Source organism: Lissotriton vulgaris, chromosome 11 (assembly GCF_964263255.1).
Source record: "Lissotriton vulgaris chromosome 11, aLisVul1.2, whole genome shotgun sequence".
NCBI lineage: Eukaryota > Metazoa > Chordata > Amphibia > Caudata > Salamandridae > Lissotriton > Lissotriton vulgaris.
Window position 1 is genome coordinate 953,632,425 of NC_141699.1, and position 25,490 is coordinate 953,657,914.

The following is a 25,490-nucleotide window of genomic DNA, read 5'->3' on the forward strand; positions in this document are numbered from 1 at the left end:
GGGCACAATCCGAGGCCAGAGCAGGCGGCTCCAGGCCATGACTTTAGGGGGAGGGTCCAGACATGTCCGTTCGCCCCCATCACCAGCAACAAGTAACAAAACTGCGACTCATTCTTCATTCACAGGCAACGAGCCGCCCGCCGCTTCTGCTCTGATGTGTTCACTTTGAAAATCATTGTTTTAGGAAGTTTTTAGCAAAGCGCATTGCTGTATATAAGCGCAACGGAGGGGCGGGCACATGTAAGACCAGGCAAGCATCTATTTAGCAGATCAAATCAGCGGGCACTCACTGTACTTCATCAGTTACAAACTGTTTCTATTCGATCTACTGGCAGCATAAGGCGGATTACACCCTGGACTATACGCGTCCAGCGAAAAAACAAGCGGTCTCCTACTGGTCACAGACAGTAATATTTAGCAGTTTGGTGTCACCCCATTTGATGGTGTCACCCGGTGCGGGCCGCACTCCCCGCACCCCCCTAGTGACGCCACTGAGTACTCCAAGATCTCGTCAATGAGATCACCACCCTTCGAGGAGTAAAGGTTAGAATAAAAGCTCCTGAACGTGTTTGCTATTTCCAATTCGTCTGTGATGGTCTGGTCGCTGGTAATTTTTTAACTCAGTTACTTGCGGCTTCCCTCTCCTGCTCTTCAGCATTCTAGCAAGGACCGAGCTAGGCCTCTCTCCCTCACCGTAGGAGCTCGCAGTTGTGTATTTACCCATATGCTTGACCTCCCTATCTGCTTCCTCATGATATTCCGTAAGAAGGGATTTTGTCTCTTTCGCTACTGTCATGTCTGGGCACCTCAATTGTCGCTCCTTCAGTTTCGATAGTTGTCTCTCTAGCTCGGACAGCCTATGCCTGATGGATTTAAGAACACTAAAGTGTTTGGACATGGTGATGCCTCGTATATAGACCTTAAAGACCTCCCATACTGTTTGAAAGCTTTCAACCGACCCCACATTGGTTTCGAAAAAGACCTCTATTGCCTCCGCTAGCTCACCCCTGAATAATGGGTCAAGGAGCGAGAATGGGGGAAATCAACATGTGAAAGGGGGAATCGCCTTCGTTGGGGCGACAAGCACTAGTAAAAGCGGTGAATGATCTGATAAAGTGCGCTGCAGTATCTTGCAATCTCTAACGCGACCCATCATGGTGGAGGTAGCCAGCCAATAATCGATCCTGGTGTGGATATCGTAATAGGCCGAGTAGTGGGTGTATCCCCCTGTGTCGTATTTCTGTACCTCCACACGTCTTCCGGGCCCGAGCTAATGAGCAGTGTGTTCAGCAGCTGGGCCGCTGCCGATGGCCTATGTTGTGGACCAGTGGATCTATCCAGCGCTGGATTGAGTACTAAGTTGAAGTCCCCGCCCCACAGAATTTGTGCAGTGCTGTAGGTACTAACAATATCTGCTAGGGACTGGTAAAAGTCCGGGGAGTCATAGTTCAGACCGTATACATTAACGACAACAAACTCCATGACTAGGCCTTTGCAATGTGCTATCACAAAACGGCCCTCCGTATCCACCCGTAGGGAGGTTAGAGTAAGTTTCGATTTGGGATTCACCCAGGTTAGCACCCCTCTGGCATGGGACATGAAGCCTGCAGCTGGAATGTTACCCTCCAGGCCCTTACTGTGCAGCATTCTGCTAGTGAGTGGCAGATGCGTCTCCTGGAGGAGAGCTATATCCACCTGAAGACGTTGTAGGTAGCTAATCACTTTCCTTAACTTACGGAAATCGTTTAGTCCTCTCACATTCCACATGAGTGCCCGAATCGTGACGGGAGAGTCACGATCCCCCAGTTTAGGTGTACTCAGCGTTGTTGCAGATACTATAGTGTGTGAAAGCACGGTGTCCAGATGTGCCTAGCATGACCAGCGTGTGAATCTTTTTCAAACCCCCCCTCCCCACAAATAACTCAAAACAGAAAACATGTCCCCCCCCACCCACAGCAGACCCCCCCCAACTGGCCCTTGCAGAGTTCAATGTCATCCCTCCCTCCCCCTCGCCCCATCCCAAACATGATAGTCTCCGTAAAGACAAAGCAGGTGATTTGCACGCGGGGGCCGAGGATGCCCGACCGCCAACCAGGTGTGCGAACGCGCACTACGCTGGGGACCCGTCTGCCACCACCCGCAGCAGTCCATAGTGAGCATCAGTGAGGTTACTTCATTGTGCAATCAGACTTTACAAATCCGGAAAACTGAGAAATGATCTGCATGCGTCGCTGTGCCCCCTTTCTTCTGAGCAATGCATAGACACACTCCCCTTAGGCTTCAGACATACCCCTGCTGCATTATACAGATCCAGTCGACGGGAGGCACTGTGCAAGCGTCAAGTCGGGTCCCAGTTCAATAAATTTAGGGTAGGCGACCCTACACTGTGCCTAACCCACATTGGTGACCCTAGCCCTATGCCAAGAGTCCAGCAGATAAACTCAACAGTCCTTGCTGCAGCCTTGCCACCTTACCATCATGTATAGCCATCAGGAAGTAGACAGTCACTCTTGTTCCTCTAGTTGATCACCACCTTCCGCCCCCTCCGTCGGTGGATTCGCCTCCCTGCGTTGTTCCTTCGACCAGCTCTTTAAGGCTTGTTGCAGTGCTCTAGGGTCAGTGAACAGATGTGAATGCCCTTGCCGGTTAACACCGGGTACAGCATGGCATAATCCAGACCAAGATCCCTTAGTTGTCGTTTGAGCGGAGCAAAGTGCTTGCGGGCCTCCTGCACTTTGGCGGTGAAGTCCGGATAAAGCAAGAGCTCTGAGTCCTGATTTTGCAGTGATTTCCTCTCCCTAGCTTGTCTCAGGGCTGCGTCTCTGTCTCTATAGTTGAGCAGTTTGGCTATGATAGGGTGCGGAGGGGCCCCGGGGTGCGGACGGGGGCCTAACGATCGGTGGGCACGCTCCACTACAAACATCGGCGAAAAAATTTCGGCCCGAGGAGGGTGGTCAACAGTTTTTCAATGAAGAGCTCCATGTTGCCTGTCTTAGTCGTCTCCAGAAGGCCCGTTTTTCGGAGGTTGCAGCGACGAGAGCGAGCTTCCAAATCTTCCATTTTGTCCTGCAAGGTCTGCATCATCTTGTCCAACCTTTTATGGTCTATGTCCAACTCCGTCTGCGCCTCCTCCGCCTCCGTTAGCCTCCTCTCGGACATGTCAAGACGTTCTGCATGCTTATCTATGCGCTCCGCCATTCTGTCCATTCTATAGGTAAGAGCGTCCAACTTCAATCCCAGCGATGTCATGCTATTTTGAAGGCCTTTCTCCATTGCTAGGAGCATGTTCTTAATATCTGCACCCCCAGCCGTATCTTCATAATCCTGCTCGGCGTTTTTATCTGCGCCTGTTGCACCCTGAGACCTTGAGCACCTTTGCTCAAAGGTGAGCTTGCTCTGTGTCTTGTCACCCTTGCCCATCGTGCGGCGTGACGTGTCGTGCTCCAAATGTCTCAGCTCAACTGGTGTGACAAGCTTCTGCCAATCTCTAGTGGCCAGATCCACCAGAAACACGGCACGTAGTACCGGCAGGCCTTCAAACGGTTCCCACCCGTGTCCGGGTCAGGCTCAAAAACTCTAGGCTAGCCAAGGTCGTCACTTGTCAGCCTACCGGTGTAAGATATCTCGCCTAGGATAACCACTTTGCCGCTTTGCTGGTCCCCCACAGGCCTTCAAGACGGGGATATCGATTAAGGATGGTTATCTGGTAGTATCCGTGCCCCCGTGGGATGGAGAGGGGGGGTCACCTCAAGCGCGGAGCAGCAGGTCTCAGAAGCTCCACTTGTCCCGGAGGCCCTGCAGCACGTTCCCTGCCAGCCTCACGCCTGATTTAGCACCATGTTCACACTTGTGTCACCAGGATGGTCAATAACGCTCTCCGTGCAAGGTCACTTAGGCCAAGAGGACGCGTCGTCCAGGCTGCGTGGTAGTAAGGGGATCAGTGGGGGCCACAAGTCTCACATCCACTGGGGCCCAGCAAGTGGTTCAAGAGCTGTCCGGCTCCTGCAGTCGGTCCTGAGGGTGCTCCCCTGTTGGAGTCAAAGGCCCCGGGATCTCAAGTCAGTCCGCCGGGGTCCCACGCCTCCCCAACGCCGCCAGAAGCAGTGAGCGCCTCGCGCTGTTCGGCGCAGTTGATCGCACCTCACCAGACTCGTGGCCGGGCAGGCACTTTAATCTTTGCCCCAGGGGAGGGGGACAGACACGACGTTCCCAGCCCCTCCTCCGATGCGGGGCCCAAGCGCCTGGGAGTCCTCTCCGGCTAGAGCTTTCCAGCGCGCTGTAAGCCGCGTCACGGATCGTCGGCCAGGTGTCCACCGCACGCACAATGACGTTGCGCGGGCAGTGCAATCACTGGAGGTCGCGGCTTTGAGGCCTACCAGGCTGTTCCAGCGTCACCTCAGGGAGCTCCTGGGTTACGATCCCAAACAGCTGCCGCGTTGGGTCGCTGGCTTCCCCGATGCTTCAACACTGTTAGGGGCTTTGTGAGTGCATTAAATCGCCTCTCCAATGCAGGATATTTAAAGGATAGTGTAGTTGCGGGACGGAGCTACGGGATTACGCGGCCATCTTTGTCACCGGCAAGCTCAGCCCCCTGTCCCACAGAAGAGTTACCTTCAAAGTCAGGTGCAAAGAGTTCCATTTGTGGTAGAGGAGGCCATGAGGAACAGAACCATCAGTTTTGCAAGAACCCCTAAAAGGAGAGCAATGGGACTATTGGACAGATGATGCAAGGAACACAGGAGGCTGAGACTTCATATTGATATGCTGTATTCCTCTCTGTAATGACTTGGGTCATGATACTGACATGGAGGATGTAGTGTTCATCTATCTAGGCTTTTTGGAGGGCTTATTTTTTAAATTATAGATGGTCTTTATGTACTTTGCATTATGCGTATTGAATGAAGCAAATCGGCCCAAAATAATGCTGTTACAATGATAGATACTGTTTTTTTTGCTCAAAATATGATATAAAAGAACTTTGATAAAAGAAAACAAAATGTAAAGTTTACCTTGTGCACTGACATTATGTACAAACACAACCTTTCTCTTGCCAGTCCAACCCCCTTCTGATAAATGATTGAAAAATTGGAAATTGTACCGGGCATCCTGACACGCTTAAACACCTCCTTAGGTAACACCCATATATGAACTATGAATAAATATCTGCCATCAAGCCACCTTCAACCACAATACTCTCTACCTTCCTTCTACATCCCTATCCAAGAGTCGTGCTCAGCACACTCATCTGCAAGAGCGTACAACAGGTTTCAGAGCGGTTAACAGCAGGAAGACACAACCCTATCTTACACAAATCTTTACTGACCCATGGCAGGCAAGAGAGATATCCACAGGCAACACTTGATGCTCACTCCCATTCAGGCACCCCTTCAGGTCGGCTGACCAAGTAGGAGTAGCAGAGAGAGATATGTCTGCTAACCATCCCTCTATTGCCTTAACATTTTTACAGGCCTCAGAGAGGCAACAATCCTTATTCACCCTTTGACAAGTTGAGACAAGTGTCTGTAAATGCCACTGGCATCAACCAACATTACATTATGGTGGGGCACGATGCCCAAAATACTCATCACATACGCTCGCCCGCAGGCTCTGAATAAGAACTCCTTCCTCTTGGCTTCTGCTCGCCTCGGACTCGGGTGGAAAAGAAGGGACTTCCTTCCTTGCACAACCAAAACCAACCAATCCTGGCTCTAGAACTGGTTGGAGCATGCTAACTGGGTGCTCCTTTAGAGGCTGGGGAACACTGCTGTAATCCCTCAGCTTTTTCTCAACCCTGGGATTGCAGGCTCTCAATTGTGCATTTGAGATTGGCTGGCTCTAGACAGCCAGCCAATCTGATTTCTGAACTGGCAGGGGCAGAAGTAATAGTGCAATTGAACTAATCTGCCCCATCCCCTACCTTCGAGCTGTAAGAGCGTGAGCCAGGGACACATTAATAAAATTATATTTCTTACCATTTCGTTAACATGCGTGCCTGCTGCGCTCGCAGCAGGCGGGGCGACGCTGCTATGCTATAACGGAGGAGCCATCGCTGGTAAATGCTTAAGTCTGAGAAAGACCAAGGACGTGGCTAATGGCTGCAGCAATGTACAATGAAAGCAACTTTTGCATGTAACAATGTATTATACTGTTGCACAAGGATACCTAATGGATCACAATATCACTGACAGTTCCACTGCCATGAGTGTGCAGGTTATATACAATCAGGCATATACATATTAGCATTTTGCAGTACAGAACATTCTATTACTGTTGTTCTCTTTTATGTTCTCTCTTAAACACCTTTGTCAATTGGCCCTAACAACTAAAATGTCAATTCAATGGGAACTAAAAGGACTGTGTTCTCTTTGCACTATTAATGACAGGGAGTTGGATGTTTCAGGGCCGACTAACAAAGGCTAGCAAAAGTAGGTAAACAAGTACTCCTGTGTTAATATTATTTCTCATTCTCATAAATGTTTCAAAAACTACCAATTTCCAACAGATAAATGGGACACAATGAGTAAAATGTATACTGGTACAATCAGGAAGGGAATGAGCTTGCACTATTCTTGTTATGTTGTAGGATGTGTGACACAGAACATGATTTGCTCCAATCTATATTAAACATAGATTATTCTTGGGCAGTTGCAAACCATGAAGCCAACCTATTTGTTTCTATTTTTTGCGGTCTTAACCTAATAAGGAGTGGAACAAATATACATGTTTACACTTTATAAATGTGAGTAATGAAGCTGGGTTTGAAACAAATTCAGTTTGCTCTACATATTTTTATAAAAGCAGCCTAAGTAGTGTGCTCCGTTGTTTTAACAAATATTTCTCAGTGACTTGTTTGTTATATAGTATATAAAGTTTGATTTTTTTTTGACTTATGACTCATATATTTAAGCAGTAGCTTAAAAAATATTTTTCAGCTTTTGAGTGTGATGACTTTCAGCTCTGCTTTTTACCTTTTTACAAGTAGACACCCATGTGCGAAACTGAAAGAATTAGTGCCAGAAGCCCTTTGCGGCAGGTGAGGACAGTACCCAATGCTACTGATGGTCAATCAGTGTTCCAGGGAAGACTGGTGTCACTCAACAACCATACATGTCATCTTCTGCTGTGAGCCCCCGCCTCCTTGTCCAAAGTTCTCTGCCAGCCCAGCCCACCTACTGACTACCTGTCATCCAAACCTTGGTCCACTTCACAAAGGTAAATGTACATGTGTGGATTTTCTACAAGTAAATTTACACTTACACTTTTGAGAGACTTTATTACTTTTGGCTAGTCACAGTTTACCTGTGTAAAGTGAATCCAAAGTATACACTTACTACCTATGCCCTGTAATAGGGGTAGACACAGTAAAGATGTCAAATACAACTGTAAAGTTACTAACAGTATTGACTTTACAACTGTATTTAATGTTCCAAACATGGGGCGGAGATATCCCTTTGCAAAAGTATGGAAACAAGTTGAACATTTTGTAAAATCTTTAAAAAAAAAAAAAAATATTAATGTTAATTAATTTTACATATTTATTTTCAGTGTAGAACAATATAAAAAAGTGACAATGGCAATATTTTAATTTTCAATTAGAATTGTATTTATTTTGAAAATCTTAAATGAATAAAAAAATATTTTCCTAAGTTTAAATTGTGAACTCTCCCTCCCTGAACCCCTCTGCAAACCTCCCTTAACCCTTCCTGTTTAGTCATATGTATGTCCCTTTTTACAGCCACTCCCCTCTGTTCCTTCCACCTTTACTGCTGAAACTTATACTTTCATGTGGAGAAATCTAAGCTGCTGGGGTGGAAATCTACACACCGAAAAGATAGGAGGGGTAGAAGCATAGACCTCGGATGTAGGTATATGAACAGTATTTTGTAACTTGTTAATAGTACTGCTGAGTTCTACTAAACGTGCTATAAAATCCCTTTTGTGTATCAGCCCCTAAATGACCCTTAAAGGTCTGGCCTAAGCATCCCTCGATGGTATGGCGACTCACCCTGTCAATAACACCACATCACCCACCCCTGCACTGCCCCTGGCTTCCTCCTGGTAATGGCTGGAGGTTGCAACCTTCAGTTACCCCATTTCCTGCTTCAAGGGACCGAGCCAAAGGACATAGTGGAGCAGGAAATGATTAAAGGGGCTTAGGTCTAACTTTGCATACGGTAGTCAGGTAAAACCAAAAACTCTTCAGCTATACCAATATATTTAAAAATATGCAATGCTCTATGCAACGTTTTCATCTTATATCGATTTGAACAAGTCTTAGATTCTCAATTACCTTCGACATAAAGGAAAAAACGAGGAGAAAAAAAGTTTTTTGTATCAGAACAACATTTATATTGTGCCAGCCCATTTTATTCTCTTTGTTTGAGAAAAACAGGGGCAACCCAATGTGGCTCTGCCATGTCGCCTTGAGACTTCACATAGGGCCAGGTGTGCAAAGCTTTATTGAGGCTGATAAAGGTCCAATTGACAGAATCAGGCCATTTGTGACAGCAAAAAAACATTTTTTATGTACAAAGTCCCAACTTGTGATTCAGTCATCTCTTACCGAATTACAAAATGGGTTGGGGATTCAATATTAGGAAGGGAAGCTTTTAGGGAATCTCTTCCTAATAGCGACTGGCAAAGGTATGTATGAATGTTTTGTGAACAAAATGCCATTGTAAAACATTTGCATTTTACCACCAACTCTAAATTGATGGTAACCCATCCGCAAATAGGAAGGAGTCCTCTTGGGACCCCTTCCCATTTGTGAATGTTTGTGAAAATATTTTTTAAGGTCAAGCAGTGACCCCCACGGACCATTGGCTACTCTTAAAAAGTGAAAAGAAAACTTTTAATTTTTTCATTATGAAAAGCATCCCTTTTTGCGTTTCAAAACAAAAATTGCTTTATTTAAAAGCAATCACAGACATGGTGGTCTGCTGGCCCCATCAGGCCACCAACCCTGTTTTTTTTGCAAATTTCCAATGGGTCGCAAACCGAGACCTACCTCATGAATATTAATGAGGCAGGTCGATTTATTAACCCCAGGGAATCAGTAAATGTGTGAAACACACATTTCTATATAGCTGTTTGCAATTACCAAAAAGCAAAATTCACTATTAGGTAATCGAAAACCCAAAGCTACGTACAACTGGCACATACTGCCAGATTCATCAAAGACCCGTTTTGCGAGTCTGTAATAGAGATTCATAAGGAATCGCTATTACAAAATCGCAAAACGGGATTCATGTAGGAATCGATAAATAAATTGCGATTCCTACACATTCCTTATTTGCGATTAGCAAATTGCTAATCGCAAATAAGGAATAACTCCCCATTCAACCCTTTAGGCCTAAAGGCCCATAGGAATGAATGGGGAGTTATTCCTTATTTGCGATTCGCAATTTGCTAATCGCAAAAAAGGATGCGATTTCAAGGGTGCTAGGGGTGTCCAAAAAACACCCTGTAGCACCCCTGAAAGGTAAACTACATTGGTGTTGCGCACACACATGTCCAAAGGACATGTGTGTGTGCAACATGCAACTTAGAAAAATGCTTTTAAAAGCATTTTTCTAAGTTTTCGCTATTCACCACGAGGTTTGACCTTGCGGTAAATAGCGGCCCGAAATTGCGATTTCGCAATTTGAAAATGGATGATGAATTGCATTTAAGGAATCTCAAATAGAGATTCCTTAAATGTAATTCCTCGCTAATTAGCGACTTCGCTATTACCGATTTTTGCATTTGGGATGATGAATCCCAAATGCAAAAATTGCGCTCGCAAAGGGCCAGATTCTGAGAATCTGGCCCTTTGCGAGCGCAATTGAGGTTCATGAATCTGCCTGATAGTTCTCTAAAGCAGTTTCATTTAACTGCATCCTTGATGAATTTAGGTATTTGCCATGTAGCACCTGTCTATTATTAAACATTTGCTCCTCTAAAAAAAGACACACAAAAAAACTTGGTTTTGAGGTAAAGCAATTTTATAATTTGAATGCATGTTATAGATTTCACTTCAAGGGCTGTGCCAGCTTTCATAATTATGATAACAGTAGTAGTAGTAGTTGAAAACAATTTTCACTCAAAGCAATGGCACAGTGATGACATGACACACGAGCACATTACCAATCTGTAATGTACACATATTTCACTTCACATTATTATTTAAACGACAATTACATGACTAGCATAACTCAATTAAATAAATATCGTTCCCTTAATAATGTATTACCTGATCGCACGCAGTCTGCAGTTTTGCAAACGCCATCTAAAATAAAAAGTAAGACATTTAATTATTTTTATTTCCTTTTTTAAATTCTTTTCGTCACAGCAACATTGTTATTAGTGAAATACGTCTGAGTAACAAAAACCCCCAATAAAATAATGCATTAACATTGCAAGATAATTATTTAGATAGACTCAATGAATGCTTGGGCATTGCCTTGATTAATTGATTGCTTAGGTATTGGGGCTTCCAGGAGAGCTGGTTGGCTTTGTCTTCATTCTGGAAACTGGAAAGTCAGACATGCAAAGAATGCAGCAGGCTATAACTCAACTCTCTTAGTAATTTAGCCACCTGGCCTATGAGTTCTCAAAATATCTTTAGAATTGTGAATAGCACACATATTTCCAATGCCACATATCTATCTAAGCTTCATATTGCTCAGGTTTCAGCCGTATAATAATGACAATGTGGTTTATCTGGGCAAATGTTCAACTCAACTAAGGAATGGCAGTGCCAGTATCAGTTAGTGTGTGTGCTCTTTGCTCTAAGTTTCAGATGAATTTCTATTTTGTTTGTTCAACTGGCCATGATTGATTATTTCTACCTTTGTTTCTCAGAGGTGGATTTATTCACCACCTATGTGTATGTGTGCTCTCTAATGTCCTTTCTGCGGCGTTTTAAAATTAATTGTGGAATGGACCTGTTTGTATTTCATGTGGAATTAACCTGTATGTGCTACGTATTTTTCAGCCATGATTCCATACATTACTATTTAGAGAAGAGGGGCCCCAGTTTGGTCCACAAGGGCCAGATTCATTCCTACTATCCCAATTAGGCTGATGGGATAGATCTAAAAATTATAAATCTAAAATATAATTATTTGCCTATGCAGAAGATATCCTAGAAACGTGGCATAAATCCGGCCTTTGCTGGCCAACATTGAACATCGCCGACACAGAGCCAGCCTAAAAATCAAAGGGGGTCATTACGATGTCAGCACCATACCAGGAATGGAACCGCCTGACTTTTAGTCAGTGGTTTTACCTGCAGTATTAGGATGCGACCATCCCTATGGGCGGTCGGAAACTTAAATCTTTCTATAGCAGCTTGTGCGGTGGCCGGAAAAGGGCCACAGCATAAGCTGCAATAGAAAAATTGATGTTTTCAGACATGCCTGCACTGTTTGGCAGGCATCATGCGGTGCCTGCCACATGGTATAGGGATGTTTCGGGGGCCCCAGGGCCTATAACGGAGGGGCAGGGAGGAAGATGGCCCTGCTAGGGACCCCCTAAGTCCCTTTCCGCCTGCCTTTTTATGGCAGGCGGACAATCAAAAAAGAGCAGGCGGAAAGGAATAATCCCCATAGTGATGCCTGAGAAGGCACTGCCTCCATTGTGGGGAATGTGATCCGACCGATTGACTGCCCGAAAGGGTCCTTTAGCCTATCAGAAGCTGTCGGTCGGTTCCTGCGCCTATGCAGTCCAAGTGTCTGCATCGTAATTCGGCGGTCTAACTGAGTCCTCAGATGTCGATGGACTGACACCGATGTGCCGTCCGTGTCTGTCCCATCAACATCGTTATGACCCCAAAGGTGTAATCTTTTTTTTGTCAATATTATGTTGTAAATAAAGTCTTGGGTTCTTACAAATGTGAGGAATTTTGAGCTAGTCTTGTTCCCTTGTACAGGTACCGCCAGCTCATGAGTATCTCAACATCTTTCAAAATGAGTGAAATTGGTGTAGCTTTCAATAATTTCACTATGTGATGTGACCCTGATTATTTCACATGATGGGCAATAGTTTACATACATTCTCAGGAAATAGTGGTGCATCTGCAGGTATTAGAAACAAAGAATTAGGAAGGGTAAAGAAGTTAGCATGAAGATCTTGTTAGAAATTGAGTTTCTGGTTGGCAGAAGTATGCACTCTGTCCACGCAGGAACCACAATCTTGGTCAGTGTACGTCACAAACACGCCCTAAATTAATTTGTGCTCACCCTCTGATAGCTTGGCACAGAGCAGTGAGGCTCAACTGAAGAGCCAATGTGTAAAGTATTTGTGCAATACTTCAAACAATGACACAGTGAAACCATCCCAAAAATACTCCACAGCAGTTTAGAAAAATAGTGAATAATGTTATAAACAAACCAAGACCAAACGAGAAATATTCAATAAGTAAAAATTGAGTTATTTTTTTTTAAAGAATAAACTGAAATGAAGCGTTTAAAAGCATAAAGCGCCTACTGGGGCTATCTGCACAAAGTTGAATATGCCTTGGAAATGGTGTCACTGAGCCGCGTCGGAGTCGGTCCTCACAATGGCTGCAATGCGTCCGCAGTTGTAGAGATGCGCCGGGTTCTGAACTGCTGTGTCGACGGCGATATGTGGGTTCTGCTTTAGCAGTACCTGAGACCCACTTTCAAGGTTCCAGGACTTGGTTGGCACCACAGGGAAACAGGCAGGGTAGACTCACAGATGACAGAGTCCCCAAGTACTGTAGTAGAGTGGTAAGAAGTGTTTGATTATAGTAATAATAATTATTATTTTTATAATAATAATAATTTTAGTAAAGAGCATTTATAAAGCTCACGGCTACCTTAGTCGAGGTATCACGGCACCAGCATGGCATACAGCAGAGAAGTAGAAAACAGAGCAGCTCTTCCCTTTGTTTAAGTTGGCAGTATTTCAGCGCCTTTCTGAAATCCTGCTCCATGTTCAATAGGCGTAAGTAGGGGGGCAAGTCATTCCACAGTTTGGCAGTTCCCACAGAGAAAGACCTACCACCCTGCCTAGCTTTGGAAATGCAGGAGAAAGCAAGGTAGCGTTGGAGGCTTGATCTTAAGGTCCGCTCTTGGTGGTACAGGCAGAGTCTCTTCCTCAGGTAGCCGGAACCCTTGCCCTGGTAGGTACGGAAAGCAATGGTCAGGACCTTGTATTCAATCCTCCTGGCTTTAGGGAGCCAGTGAAGTTGTTTGAGATGTGGGGAGATGTGCTGGTACAGCAGGACCATGCTGATAAACTTGCTGCTGCGTTCTGCACCATTTGCAGCCTTTTGTTCAAGAACCCAGGTAAGCCCAGGTAAAGGCCATTGATATAGTCAAGGTGAGATGTCTCCAGGGCATGAACCTTGGTTCTCCACTTTTCTTCCGGAAAGAAGCCCTGAAATGTTCTGATCTTTCTCATCTTTACGAAGCAGGCTGCCAAAACTTGCCGGACTTGAACTGACATGGCTACAGTCTTATGAACACCAGACTCCAAGGTTTTTGACTGAGTCCTTAGGAGCTGGTGGGGACCAAGTTCCCCAGGCCACCATAAGCCTGAAGGGGGAGGGAAGTTTGATTAAAAAAAAGACCTCTGTCTTGTTGGCATTCAGTTTTAAGCAATTTTCATTCATCCAGCCTGCTAGGTCTTTTAAACAGTCTTTGAAAGAATCAAAAGCAGCAGAGTGATCTTTAAAGAAGAACACCAGCTGGGTGTCATCCGCATAGGAGATCACCTTGATAACTCTCCTGGCGATGAGAGCTGCCAGTGGGGTCATGTAGATATTCAAGAGCAGCAGGCTTAAGGCTGAGCCTTGGGGCAATCCACATCTGAGGGGTTTCACTGAGGAGATGAACGAGTCGAGAAGGACATGCTGGCCACCGCCATTGAGATAGGAGGAAATCCACTCATGTGCTGTCTCCTGAACACCTATCTGCTTGAGTCTTTCCAGCAGGATCATGTGCAACACCATATCGAATGCAGCGAGATGTCTAATAGTACCAGCTTGGCAGATGAACCTTTGATTTCTCTGAGACTTCAGGACAGGAGGGAATCAAGCAAGCCCTTGAGGTCACTCTAGGTTCAAGTGATGTGGATCCAATCTTTCTCAGTCATGCCAGGTGGGCAGCAGGCAGCAAGCCAGCACAGCAGAAAAGCAGTTCTTCCAAAGCGGCAGTCCAGCAAAGTGGCAGCCTTTTATTAGGGCAGTCCTTTTATCTGGCAACGTCTTCACTGGTCCCGAAATGTACTGAAGTAGTAGTAAGAAGTCCACTTCTTATACCCAGGGGTGCCTTTTAAGTGAGGAAGACTTTAAAGAGGGGCTTTGAAGTGTACAGAGGCCCTTCCTACCCTGGCTTCATATTAATTGCTGGGGATTAAGCAGTCCTTTATGTGGGGGCGGGACACAGCCTATTCAGGTGTAAGCGTGAGGCAGTGCCCAGCTCCTCACTCCCATCCTGCCCAGGATGGCCCGTCAGGAAGTGGATGGCCTGTCAAGTCACACCTAAGCTCCATTTGTGTCTGGCTGTCTAAAGGGAATACACTAACTTCAGCTGTCACCCACCCCTATATTGGAGGCAGGCTGCAGGCACACAGGACTAGGAGCAGAAAAATGCCATCTTCCTAAATTGTCCCTATGGAAGTTAAAACCACTTCAAGGCCGCCACAAATGTGGAAACTGTGTTTCTTTTGAATCCACCATGGTAAGACTACAATTGAAACATAATGGTGTCAAATGGATGCACAAAACCTTCTCAAATTGCGAAACTAAGAATGTTGTTAAGGTAATTATTTGCTCCTGTCAAAAATTCTATATAGGAAAAACCAACCTAGAGTTCAGCTTGCGAATTGTGCAACACTGTTCACGTATTCGGACAAGGGTCCTAAACGCTCAGATGGTCAGCCATTTCATTCAGGCCATTCATAATGAGAAATACTTCGAATGTACTGTATTGAGTGTCATAAAACAAAACCCCAGGAGTGGGGACATTGAGGTTCATTTATTGCAAAAGGAGCCATACTTGATTTTGAAATTCAACAGTGTTATTACAGGCCGGAACCAACTGTCGGAAATTTCTAAAACATAGATAGCATTTTTGTTATTAGCGATAATCCTCAGAACGAACCATATGGCGTAAAATACTTCGGTCTGGATTGATGATTATAGTATGAATGCCTTGAGAAATTCGCAACACAAAAGAGTTCATCAAATTCAATAATCAAGAACTACAAGAACTAGGTTCCATTGTGAGATGTTGGATAGAGGACACCCCTCTGAAACTGGATGTATATGAGAATACAGATGCCGCTACCTTCTGACTTGATGCAGCCACAGAGTGAAGAGTTGTAGCAGTGACATGCTCCTTACTTCAATGTAAGTGAGCACAACCGGTAAGTGTTGTTCAATGCCGTGTCCCAGAGTGGACACAATCCCAAACGAATTCATCCAGGAAGTCCCTCACAAGGGCATGCATTGTAAACCCGAGACACAAGATTAAGACATCAGAAAACCAAGAATAATAGTAAGTCAATGAATGTGCCCCTTAACACATTATGTAACACTAATTTAAAATCCAAATTGTTGGCTAATTAAATTGCTTGTGTTTTCAGACCCGACAGTCGGCAACACAACTGATTTGACACATTTTTAAAAAGAAAAGATGACCTTTGTTTTAACCATTGAGCAATCAAGATAAAAGGAAGGGCAATACTAAAAAATCCTCCTTATTTTTTGTTTCTTTAGACATCACCCAGTCCTTGCCCTGAAGATAGTCCCGTAAAGGTATAGTGACTTGAGATGCATCAGCACACATTATCCAAGGGGAAAACACGTCTTTTTACAAATAGAGATAGTCTCATAGGGATATCCTCTCTGAATACGTGACCCTGTATGCAATAACACTATTCCCTTTGTTTGGCAACCTCCAAATATTGTTCAATTCTGGCAATGAATTCAAGACTAGGGTGGCTTTGCAAAAGTTGACTGGTCTAATATTTTCAAACTGTCTTGTTATTTGTGTATTTTCTGTTATATGAAACTATTCTGTTAATTATGTTCAAGCGTTGTGTTATTTTGTTTTATGTTTTGATATAAGCAAGAGGTGTTCCCTAGATCTGTCCTATAATTAACTACTTGAACAATTTACAAAAATTGTGTGAAGAAAGATCATAACACATAATGTAGATCAACACACTCAGAAGTTTGGTCTCAGGTTGCTAATGGGAAGCAGCATGAACATTGTCAGCTAGATAATCTTTTGTATTATGTATCTTTCTAAAAGTGGCATATTTAATATAGTAATGATAAATTTGACTTTATTAGTAAAGATGATTTATCATTACCATTCCAGAGGTATTAAACATGACAGATCTACAACCTCTTAATCAGGAATCACAGCTTATTGAGTGTAATAGGGAATCCACAATGCTATCCTATGAGAGCCGTAGGCCTCCCAGTGGTGAAAATTGAGTTTAGGAGTTTTTCACTGACAGGATATGCAACCTTAAACATACATGTCCTGCCTTTTGATTAAACAGCATCCTGCCCTGTGGGCTACTTAGGGTCTACCTTAGGGGTGACATCTGTAATAAAAGTGGAGTTTTAGGCTTGCCAATGGGTTTTAAATGCCAAGTCAATATGGCAATGTAAGCTGCCACCACAGTCTCTGCAGTGGCAGACCTGAGACATGTTTAAAGGGTGACTTGCGTGGGTGGCACAATCAGTGCTGCAGGACCACTAGTAGCATTTAAGATACAGGCACTGGGCGCAGGTACTGCACTCTTCTAGGGACTTATAGGTAAGTTAAATATGCCAATTGTGGATAACTCAATACAAACCATGTTTTAGGGGAGTGAAAACAAACACTTTAGCATTGGTTAGCAGTGGTAAAGTGCACAGAGTCCTAAGGCCAAGAAATGTAATTCAACAAAATTGGAGATAAGAAGGCAAAATGTTCGGGAGAAGAAAACCCTAAGGCTGACAGGTCTACCAGCTTTTCAATGCTATTCTAGAGCAGCTACTTAAAAATAAATTGTTAGTGCTCCCAACTGCGGGCAATAAGGCCTGGTAATTAACCACATGCGAGCACACATAAAGGGAGGGGGAGATAAATAATGTGTTATTGCACTACAGGTGCCGGTATTAAAGCAATTAGCACATCACCTAATGCATGCCAACAGACCCAATTCAGGCGGTAGTAGCCAAAAATGTCTTCATTTTAGGTGTCTCCCAACTAAAGTAGCCTCTGCTTAGATATATAACTATGGGGAAAAAAATAATTCCCCCAATTTTTCTTTCGAGAGCTCCCACTTTTAAATATTGGCAATAACGCCCCCTCACACACCACCCAAAACGAGGAGCACTGCAGGAGCATGAGCAGCCTCTCGCCTGAGTGAGGCCGCTTCTTCTGCACCTCCTGTGCCTCTTCTAATTTGGTTTGATGGACACGCATTGCTGTTTAGGCTCCTTGTGAAGTGAATCCCAAATATAGATAAGTAAAACAACAGGGTTTTTAAAAATGTTTTTCTACTTTTCTTTCACTGGTTGGGCTTTCCAAAAGCAAGGATAGGATTTCAGACAGACATTGTTGTCGCCCAAACATTCAGGTGAGCGGTTGCTCCTGTGCTCAATGCTCCTTATATGCCATCATTGCAGACATTGGGAGCTGACCAGCCAGAGAAATCTCCCTTTGCTTGCATGGAATATTAAATCCAACCTGCAAAAGGAGCATTCTCATTGGCTGACCAGCTTCCAACATTCTACTCTGAGTGCTAATAAAGAATACCTATAGAACTATAAAACCAGGCACATAACAGAATCTCCCTCTTAAATGCTCTGAAGACAGCAATTTTACAAATTCAAAGCACTTTCAGGATAAAAGTAAACTTTCATCCCTTCCTCCCAAACTAACCTCTGCTAATAATGCTCGTTGTTTCTGAAATGAAACTAAACTACTGAGAACAACATTCCCGTGACTGCATAGAAATACGTAACCCTAAAACTTTATAAAACAAAAACCAGCAACGCGCCAGGATCTATGAATACAGTGCACGCATTTCATTTTCAAATAAATATCAAACAAACATTGTGGGGTTTTTTCTGGTTCTTATTGAAAACAATTTATTTTATTCACTTGTACATGAATGGAGTAAGGAAGGACATTGAACTTCCCTGTTGCAAAAGAACATTCTGGTGCGCATGGTAATGGTCGATCAATATTTTATGTCAAGACCAAAAGTTAGCATTAAGCATGTTTAGATCTCTAAGTCCTATAAAGGAAGGGACTAAGAGGCATATTACCAACAACTAGCGATAATTATCGCTATGTTGGTTTAGCGGGGATATTTTTATCGCCAAGCTGCAGCGATTTTGTATCGCTTAGGAGCCTTGCTATTATCAAGGTTTATCTCCTAAGCGATAAAAATCGGCCGAAATGCATGAATATCGCTGTAAAGTCAGCGATATTCATGCATTACCGAGCAAATGCTCTCAGCCATGTTATCCACCTCCCATTGGATAACATGGCTAAGAACTGCTCAGGGCAGGTGTTAGCTTTTGGAGATGTTTGTGCTTAGCGCGAATATCTCCAAAAGTTGGTAATAGGAGATAGCGATGTTAGCGACTGATTCCAGTCGCTAACATCTTGGCACGCCCACTTTGCATGTCATTAGTGATAAATAGCACTGACATGCAAAGCGGGGCCCAAGATGGTCGCTATCTCCTACTAGCTGTCGCTAACTGGTGTTAGCGACAGCTAAGTAATAGGGAGATTTTTATCTCCGCTTTCTTGGCTTTTAAAGCCAAAAAAGCGGAGATAAACCCCCTTGATAATATGCCCCAACCTGTCTTCAGATAGAAAGAAGTCCATGTCCCTTCAGTTGCTCTGCTGGAGCCACGTGAATAAACATGAGGAATAGTGATTACCTAATTGCGATTTTCAGCAAATCACAATCAAGTAATCACTGTTCCTAATACATGAAACTCCAAAAGTTTCATTTAGCAATTCCTAAGAGGTCGCAAATCGACCTACCTCATTAATATTAACGAGGAAGGTCACAATTTGCGACCCACTATGAATCGCAATAATAATGGGTATGGTGGCCTACTAGGGTCAGCACATCACCATGTCTGTGATTGCTTTTTAATAAAGCAAAGATTTTTTTTTAATGCAGCCCGTTATTCTTAAAGGAAAATGGATTGCGTTTATAAAAAAAAATGACGTTTTCTTTTCGTGTTTTAAGAGCTGGCAGTGGTCCCGCAAACCACTGCCTGCTCTTAAAAAACATTTTCACCACAATTCCCAGAGGGGAAAGAGTCCATTGGGGACCCTTCCCATTTTCAAATGGGTTGGCACCAACTTGAAGTTGGTGGCAAAATGCAAATATTTCGCGACTGTATTCACAGTCACGAAGCAATCATACATACCACTGTGATTGTGTATTTGGATAGGACACCCTAAACAGGCCCTTCCACATACCAAACACATTTTGCGATTCTATAATTTTGAATTTGCAAATTGGCCAATTCTGTGAATCGGCCTGTTTGCGAATGCACAATAGGTTCAAACATGTGACCCCAAATCTCTTTCAATCTGCCCCCTAAAAATCGATCTTCTTGCCACTGCTTCCTCTACAAAATAAACACACACAGAACCAGAGCCATACCACTGAAACCCAATGTGAATACAGCCATACTTACAATGCCAAATGTTGAAAATCGTCAGGGTAGCATACAAACAAACCTCCTAAATTATGTCATGAAATAAAAATACTACCATTCACATTCGTTTATTGTATGCTGCTATGCCATCTTTTTTACAGGACACAAAAGACAAACTAAATTGTATCTTCGATCCAAGCAGCAGAAAAAGAATTGCTGGCAGGAGTGTTTATTTCTCAAACTTAAACCCCGAGGAAATCTTCTGACCAACATATAACTGGGAGATGTGGAAGTGGTGGAGCAGATCCTGCTATTCATTTTCAGTAAGTGAAATGCCTGGCGTTTTGAATACCACTGTATTCACTGTACGTTTCTAGCACCGTCCCTCTAGCCCTGAAATCAATGCCAATCTGCGAAACCTGTTATACTTTGGAGACCTGCAAGATATGAACAGTGCCGTACAGGGGAACCAAAAGCAGCACTGGCAAAATTGCTCAAACCAGTCTTGCTCACTTTCAGCTAGATTCCTCAAAGTAAAATGGGCTCGCAAAGGGCCAGATTCTGAGAATCTGGCCCTTTGCAAGCGCAATTTTTGCATTTGGGATTCATCATCCCAAATGCAGAAATCGCTAATTGCGAAATCGCTAAATTGCGAGGAATTGCATTTAAGGAATCTCTATTTGAGATTCCTTAAATGCAATTCATTAACCATTTTTAAATTGCGAATTCACTATTTTTGGCCGCTATTTACCGCGAAGTCAGACTTCGTGGTAAATAGCGAAAACTTAGAAAAATGCACTTTTGTGCATTTTTCTAAGATGGATGTTACACACACACATGTCCTTTGGACATGTGTGTGCGCAACATCAGTCTACATTGACATTTCAGGGGTGCTACAGGGTGTCCTTTGGACACCCCTGGTACCCTTGAAATCGCATCCTTATTTGCGATTAGCAAATTGCTAATCGCAAATAAGGAATGACTCCCCATTCATTCCTATGGGCCTTTAGACCCATAGGAATGAATGGGGAGTTATTCCTTATTTGCGATTAGCAATTTGCAAATCGCAAATAAGGAGGCTGTAGGAATCGCAATTTATTTTGCGATTTATACATGAATCCCGATTTGCAAGTTCTTAATAGCGATTCCTTAATAATCGCTATTAAGGACTCACAAATTGGGACATTGATGAATCTGGCCGTTTGTCTCCTTGCACAATCTCTCTCTTTCCATCCTTTATTACTTTCTCTCCTTCTCGCCTCTGTCTCTGATTACTTTTCCTCTACCTTCCCCCTCTCTTTCATTGTCTCTTGAAGTTTCCTCATGCCTGTTGCAGTTATCCTCGTGAAGCTGGGGAAAGTGAGAGAGAGGCCAGGGTTGGCCATGGGGATTCAAAACAGGCCTCCTGGAGCTCCCGCCCACTGAGTAAATGCCTGGTGGAATAAACAGCCCCTGCGGTCTTGGATATGAATTAAGTTATTAATTGTATTAATTGCACACGTGCTACTTCCGCCCAAAACTTCATAACCTCTAATCCAAAAGAAAATATGCAGAATCAGCACAGGTCAGCAAAGCTTTTGATGCACCAAAGGCTTTTCTTGATTTTGAAACTCTGCCTGAATATCAGAAACATCAACATTGCCATCCTGAGTCGCAAGGGCTATTTGGAAACCTGTTATTGCTTTTCCACCTCTAGCCATATGAATGGGCAACTGGCTAGTCTGTTTTGTCATGTTGTTGCAACAGAGCCTGCCACATGCTTGTTTCACACCTCCCTTCACAATCCGCCCAACCCATATTTTGTATGAATGGTGCTTGCCTTGTTAGCCATACAACAATAAATGCTTTTGACAATCATCTGAGGTAAGCAGAAGAGAAGCGAAAAGCGGTGACAGCGCATGTTGTACTCAGATCTGTCAAACCGGGCTTCTGCTACTCTGATTTGGTAGGCTGATGTGAACTAGTACCAGTGCTTTCTTTGCAGGTAGTGGACCTGATACTCATTTTTGGGCACTTGGACCTATTTTTCATCATCAGACTTTGACACAAAATAGAGAATAAGGCAGTAGATTAAGAAGATGAAGGGAGAGAAAGATAGGATAATGGTGATAAAGGGGCATCGTGGGGTGAAACAGAACTTGAGTGAGATAAAGTGACTAGAAGTGTGGGGTGGTGGAGGAAAGAGGCACAGGGTGGAATCAGGATTAAGTAACCTTAGTATTTAATAACTGCTGCGTTCACCAGCACCTCTGCAAGACTCCTAGGGAGAACACTGGGATCCTGTACTCATTGATTGACACATTAAGCACTAACTAGTATCTTTAGAGGAGTACATGTTTGAGATTAGGAAAGGGCTAGACAATCTATTGCAAGTAGATGGGCAACTTTGGGGCAAATTTATTACTTTTTGTTTGTTCAGTATTTCTGTGCGTAAATTTACTCCAAAGTGTCGACTTACGTGTCTAACCCCTGAAACCAGAGGGTGGAGCCAAATGTAGAAGTGCAAAGTTACTACTTGTAGCTTTTCACAGGTAAACGGATATTTCCACCACCATAGTGGAGAACTCGCTATAGGAAAGGATAGGAAAAAAGATAAAAGTTTAATCTTAAAAAAAAATAAAAATATATATATATATATATATATATATATATTCACTGAAAAAACCATAGGTTTCACACCAGTTATAGTTAGCTGAACATTTTACTCATACAAAACCATTGAAATTCCCACGTTATAGTTAGTTGGACTCACTATAACTCGCGCGCCCGCAATCCACTGCTGATGATGTCACATATTACATCATTCATGACATGGTCAGTGACATCACTGATGACATCTCAAATGACATCACTGATGACATCACTTATGACATCATCCATGTGAAAATATAATGCACCTCCTCACACTCTAATCTAACCTTTGATACATCCAGTGTCGAATACAGACTACCATTCCTGAAACCATTGACACACCTATACAGACACTCACACACTGCCACTCATCCATGGAGTTACTCACAAACCTAGTCAGTCATGCAAAGAATCAAACACACTCCCATTTCCTCATCTATACAGTTATACAAACATAACCTCACATATTCAAACATATTCTAACACATACTTACTCTCTTTTACAATCACTGATACAAGTACAAATTGATCCATACAGTCACTTACGCAATCACAGACTCTCATGTATTGTCATTGATATAAGCCAACTCTCACATGCACAGTGTTTTACATATGTACTTACTTGGACATGTAGCACTGAGATATCCATTCACTCACCAACACACTCATGCACACAGTCAACCACCCATACAGCTGTTTCCACATGCACTCTTGAACCCATACACCAAGTGAATCAACTGCTCACACATCTATGCACACAGTCACACACCTCCCAGCCACTCCCACATACACTCACCCTCACATACAAATACTTGGTCAACCAATCAATAACCCATATAGCCACTCATATAACTACTAATCAAAACATGCAGCAGCTTACACAACAACAGACATAATGATGCACACATTCAGACAGTTTAGTCACTAACCCATGCATTCAGTAAGACACATTTAATTAGTCACTCATTCAGTCAGTCACGCACCTACTAAATCCTTCATCCAGACACTCATACATACACTCATTCTTCCAAATGTAAATCATATTTTAACTTAACAGAAACACACAGACACTGGATGATGTCATCAGTGATGTCATCAGTGATGTCATTTGAGATGTCATCAGTGATGTCATCAGTGATGTCACTGACCATGTCATGAATGATGTAATATGTGACATCATCAGCAGTGGATTGCGGGCGTGCGAGTTATAGTGAGTCCAACTAACTATAACGTGGGAATTTCAATGGTTTTGTATGAGTAAAATGTTCAGCTAAATATAACTGGTGTGAAACCTATGTTTTTTTTAGTGAATTTCAAAGGTTTTTTAAATGCTAATTCCTAACTATAACGATTGTGAAACCTCTCGTTTTTTCAGTGAATTTCAAAGGTTTTTTTTTAAAGCTAATTACTTTGTATATTGAGTTTGTATCCTACGATTTTTTTTTTTTTTTTAGCTGTTTTGGAAAAGTAATAATTATTATTAATTTATTTCTTTAAATTATTTTTTCAAACTATTTTTCTTTTTTTTAATCATTTTTCCCTGGTGCGCTCAGGGTGCGCGCACCGGTGAGCTCTCCGGAGAGCGTAGCGAGAGCGCTAATTCTGCGTTCGTAAAAAAAAATGTATGAAAACTAAATAATAATGCAAGACATTCAGTACCATACTTAAAAAAGCAGTATTTTTGATTTACAAAATGAAATGATTTTGCATTTCCGTAAATTTAGCAAAACGTCACTCAGGCGCTCCGCGTAAGCGCCCCCGGAAGCGCCTACGTTAGCGCCGCGTAAGCGCCCTCGGAAGCGCTTCAGTGCGTGCAGCGTAAGCGTGTCAAGTCATGTGAACTTAAAATAACATTTCATTGGTTGCTAACAGTTTTTTTTTTACAAAGAAGGAAATCCCCACCCATTTCCTTCACTTCTTCTTTCACTTTTGTGACTGCAAGACCTGTCTTTTTCTTGCTTAATCTTTTTTTGATTATCATGGCTGCTAGACCCAGAAGTAGCAGTGACGACTCAAAAGGCTTCATAGATGAAGAGGTTCCTCAGCCTAGAGTTAAGGAGCATTTTATATGGAAAGTTTTTTTCCATACCTGCAGACCAAAAAAAAGTAAATGCTCCAAAGGTGGAGTGTCTTATTTGTCACACTGTCCTGTCACGGGGTGACCCTACCAAAAAATATTCATTTGGAAATTCGACCATGATTCGTCACGTCGAGAGGAGGCACCCTCAGAATTATGCCCGGGAGAGTGTCAGGGCTCTGGCACGAGAGGCTCCGGGGGATGGTGCTTCTACATCAACTGGAGGAGCAACAGCATCGGTGAGGGGGCGACCAGAACAGCTCATCCCAAATATTCAACCAGTTTTTAATGAGGCCACAATCAAATGCAAACATTGTGATGCTCTACTTTGTTATGGGGAACAAAGTAATATGAACATTGTTCGAGCAATAGAGAACCACCGCTGCCGTCCCCAACCCTAATTTTCTTTTTTTTGCTCCTGTTGAGCAGTTTGACATTCCCTGTTTTTGTTTTTGTTGAAAAAAAAGAAAAAAGAAGAAAAAAAAGTTCTTTTTAGAACTACCTCCAATTCTCAAAAAAGAGCTGTATTCTTAAAAAAAATCAAAAAGAGTAACTGAAGTGGAGTGCAGTGAGAGAGGAGAGGAATGAGTGAGAAAGCAAAGAAAGGGATGAGAGAAGAAATGAAGTGAAGTAGGGGGACTGAAAGACGGTGAGTGTGGGAGAGGAGAGTGAGGAGAAGGAGAGTGAACATCGGGAATGAGGATAAGTGAAGAAAATGTAGTAAAGGAACGGGGGTGTGGAAGGGTAAGAAAAGAGCAGTGATGTTTAGGAAGAGTGGAGATACAGACTGGATAAAGACAAGTGAGTGTGAGACAAGGTGAGTAAGGGAGTGAAGAGACAGAGAAAGTGGAAGAAAAAGTGAGAGTAGAAGACATGCGTCACTTTTACGCCGCCGGTGCGTCACTTTTTGTGACGCACCAGTGGTGTAAAAAATGCACCTTGTTGAGTCATATTTACAAAGTGACGCATCTAGGTAGATGTGTCATTTTTTAAACCCCTGTGCCACAATTTTTCCTGTTGGAAATACAGGCGGCCCAAGTGCAAGAATTAGCAAATATTAAACCAATGTAAGGGAACTGAGCCACTTTCTTGATGGTCCAATCCTTAGTGCTCATACACAGCAGGTTTTCAAATTTTTAG

The 25,490-nt window shown here is 43.2% G+C and overlaps 1 protein-coding gene across 4 annotated transcripts in view; it reads right to left on the bottom strand.

Annotated features, from left to right (window-relative positions):
• Positions 1–25,490, bottom strand: part of MME (membrane metalloendopeptidase) — a 384,364-nt gene that overhangs the window by 261,033 nt on the left and 97,841 nt on the right. For all 4 annotated transcript variants that reach the window (XM_086944118.1, XM_086944117.1, XM_086944116.1 and 1 more), the window contains exon 3: positions 10,232–10,267. In XM_086944118.1, coding sequence (XP_086800244.1) covers positions 10,232–10,267 — 36 coding nt within the window. The remainder of the gene's footprint in view (positions 1–10,231; positions 10,268–25,490) is intronic.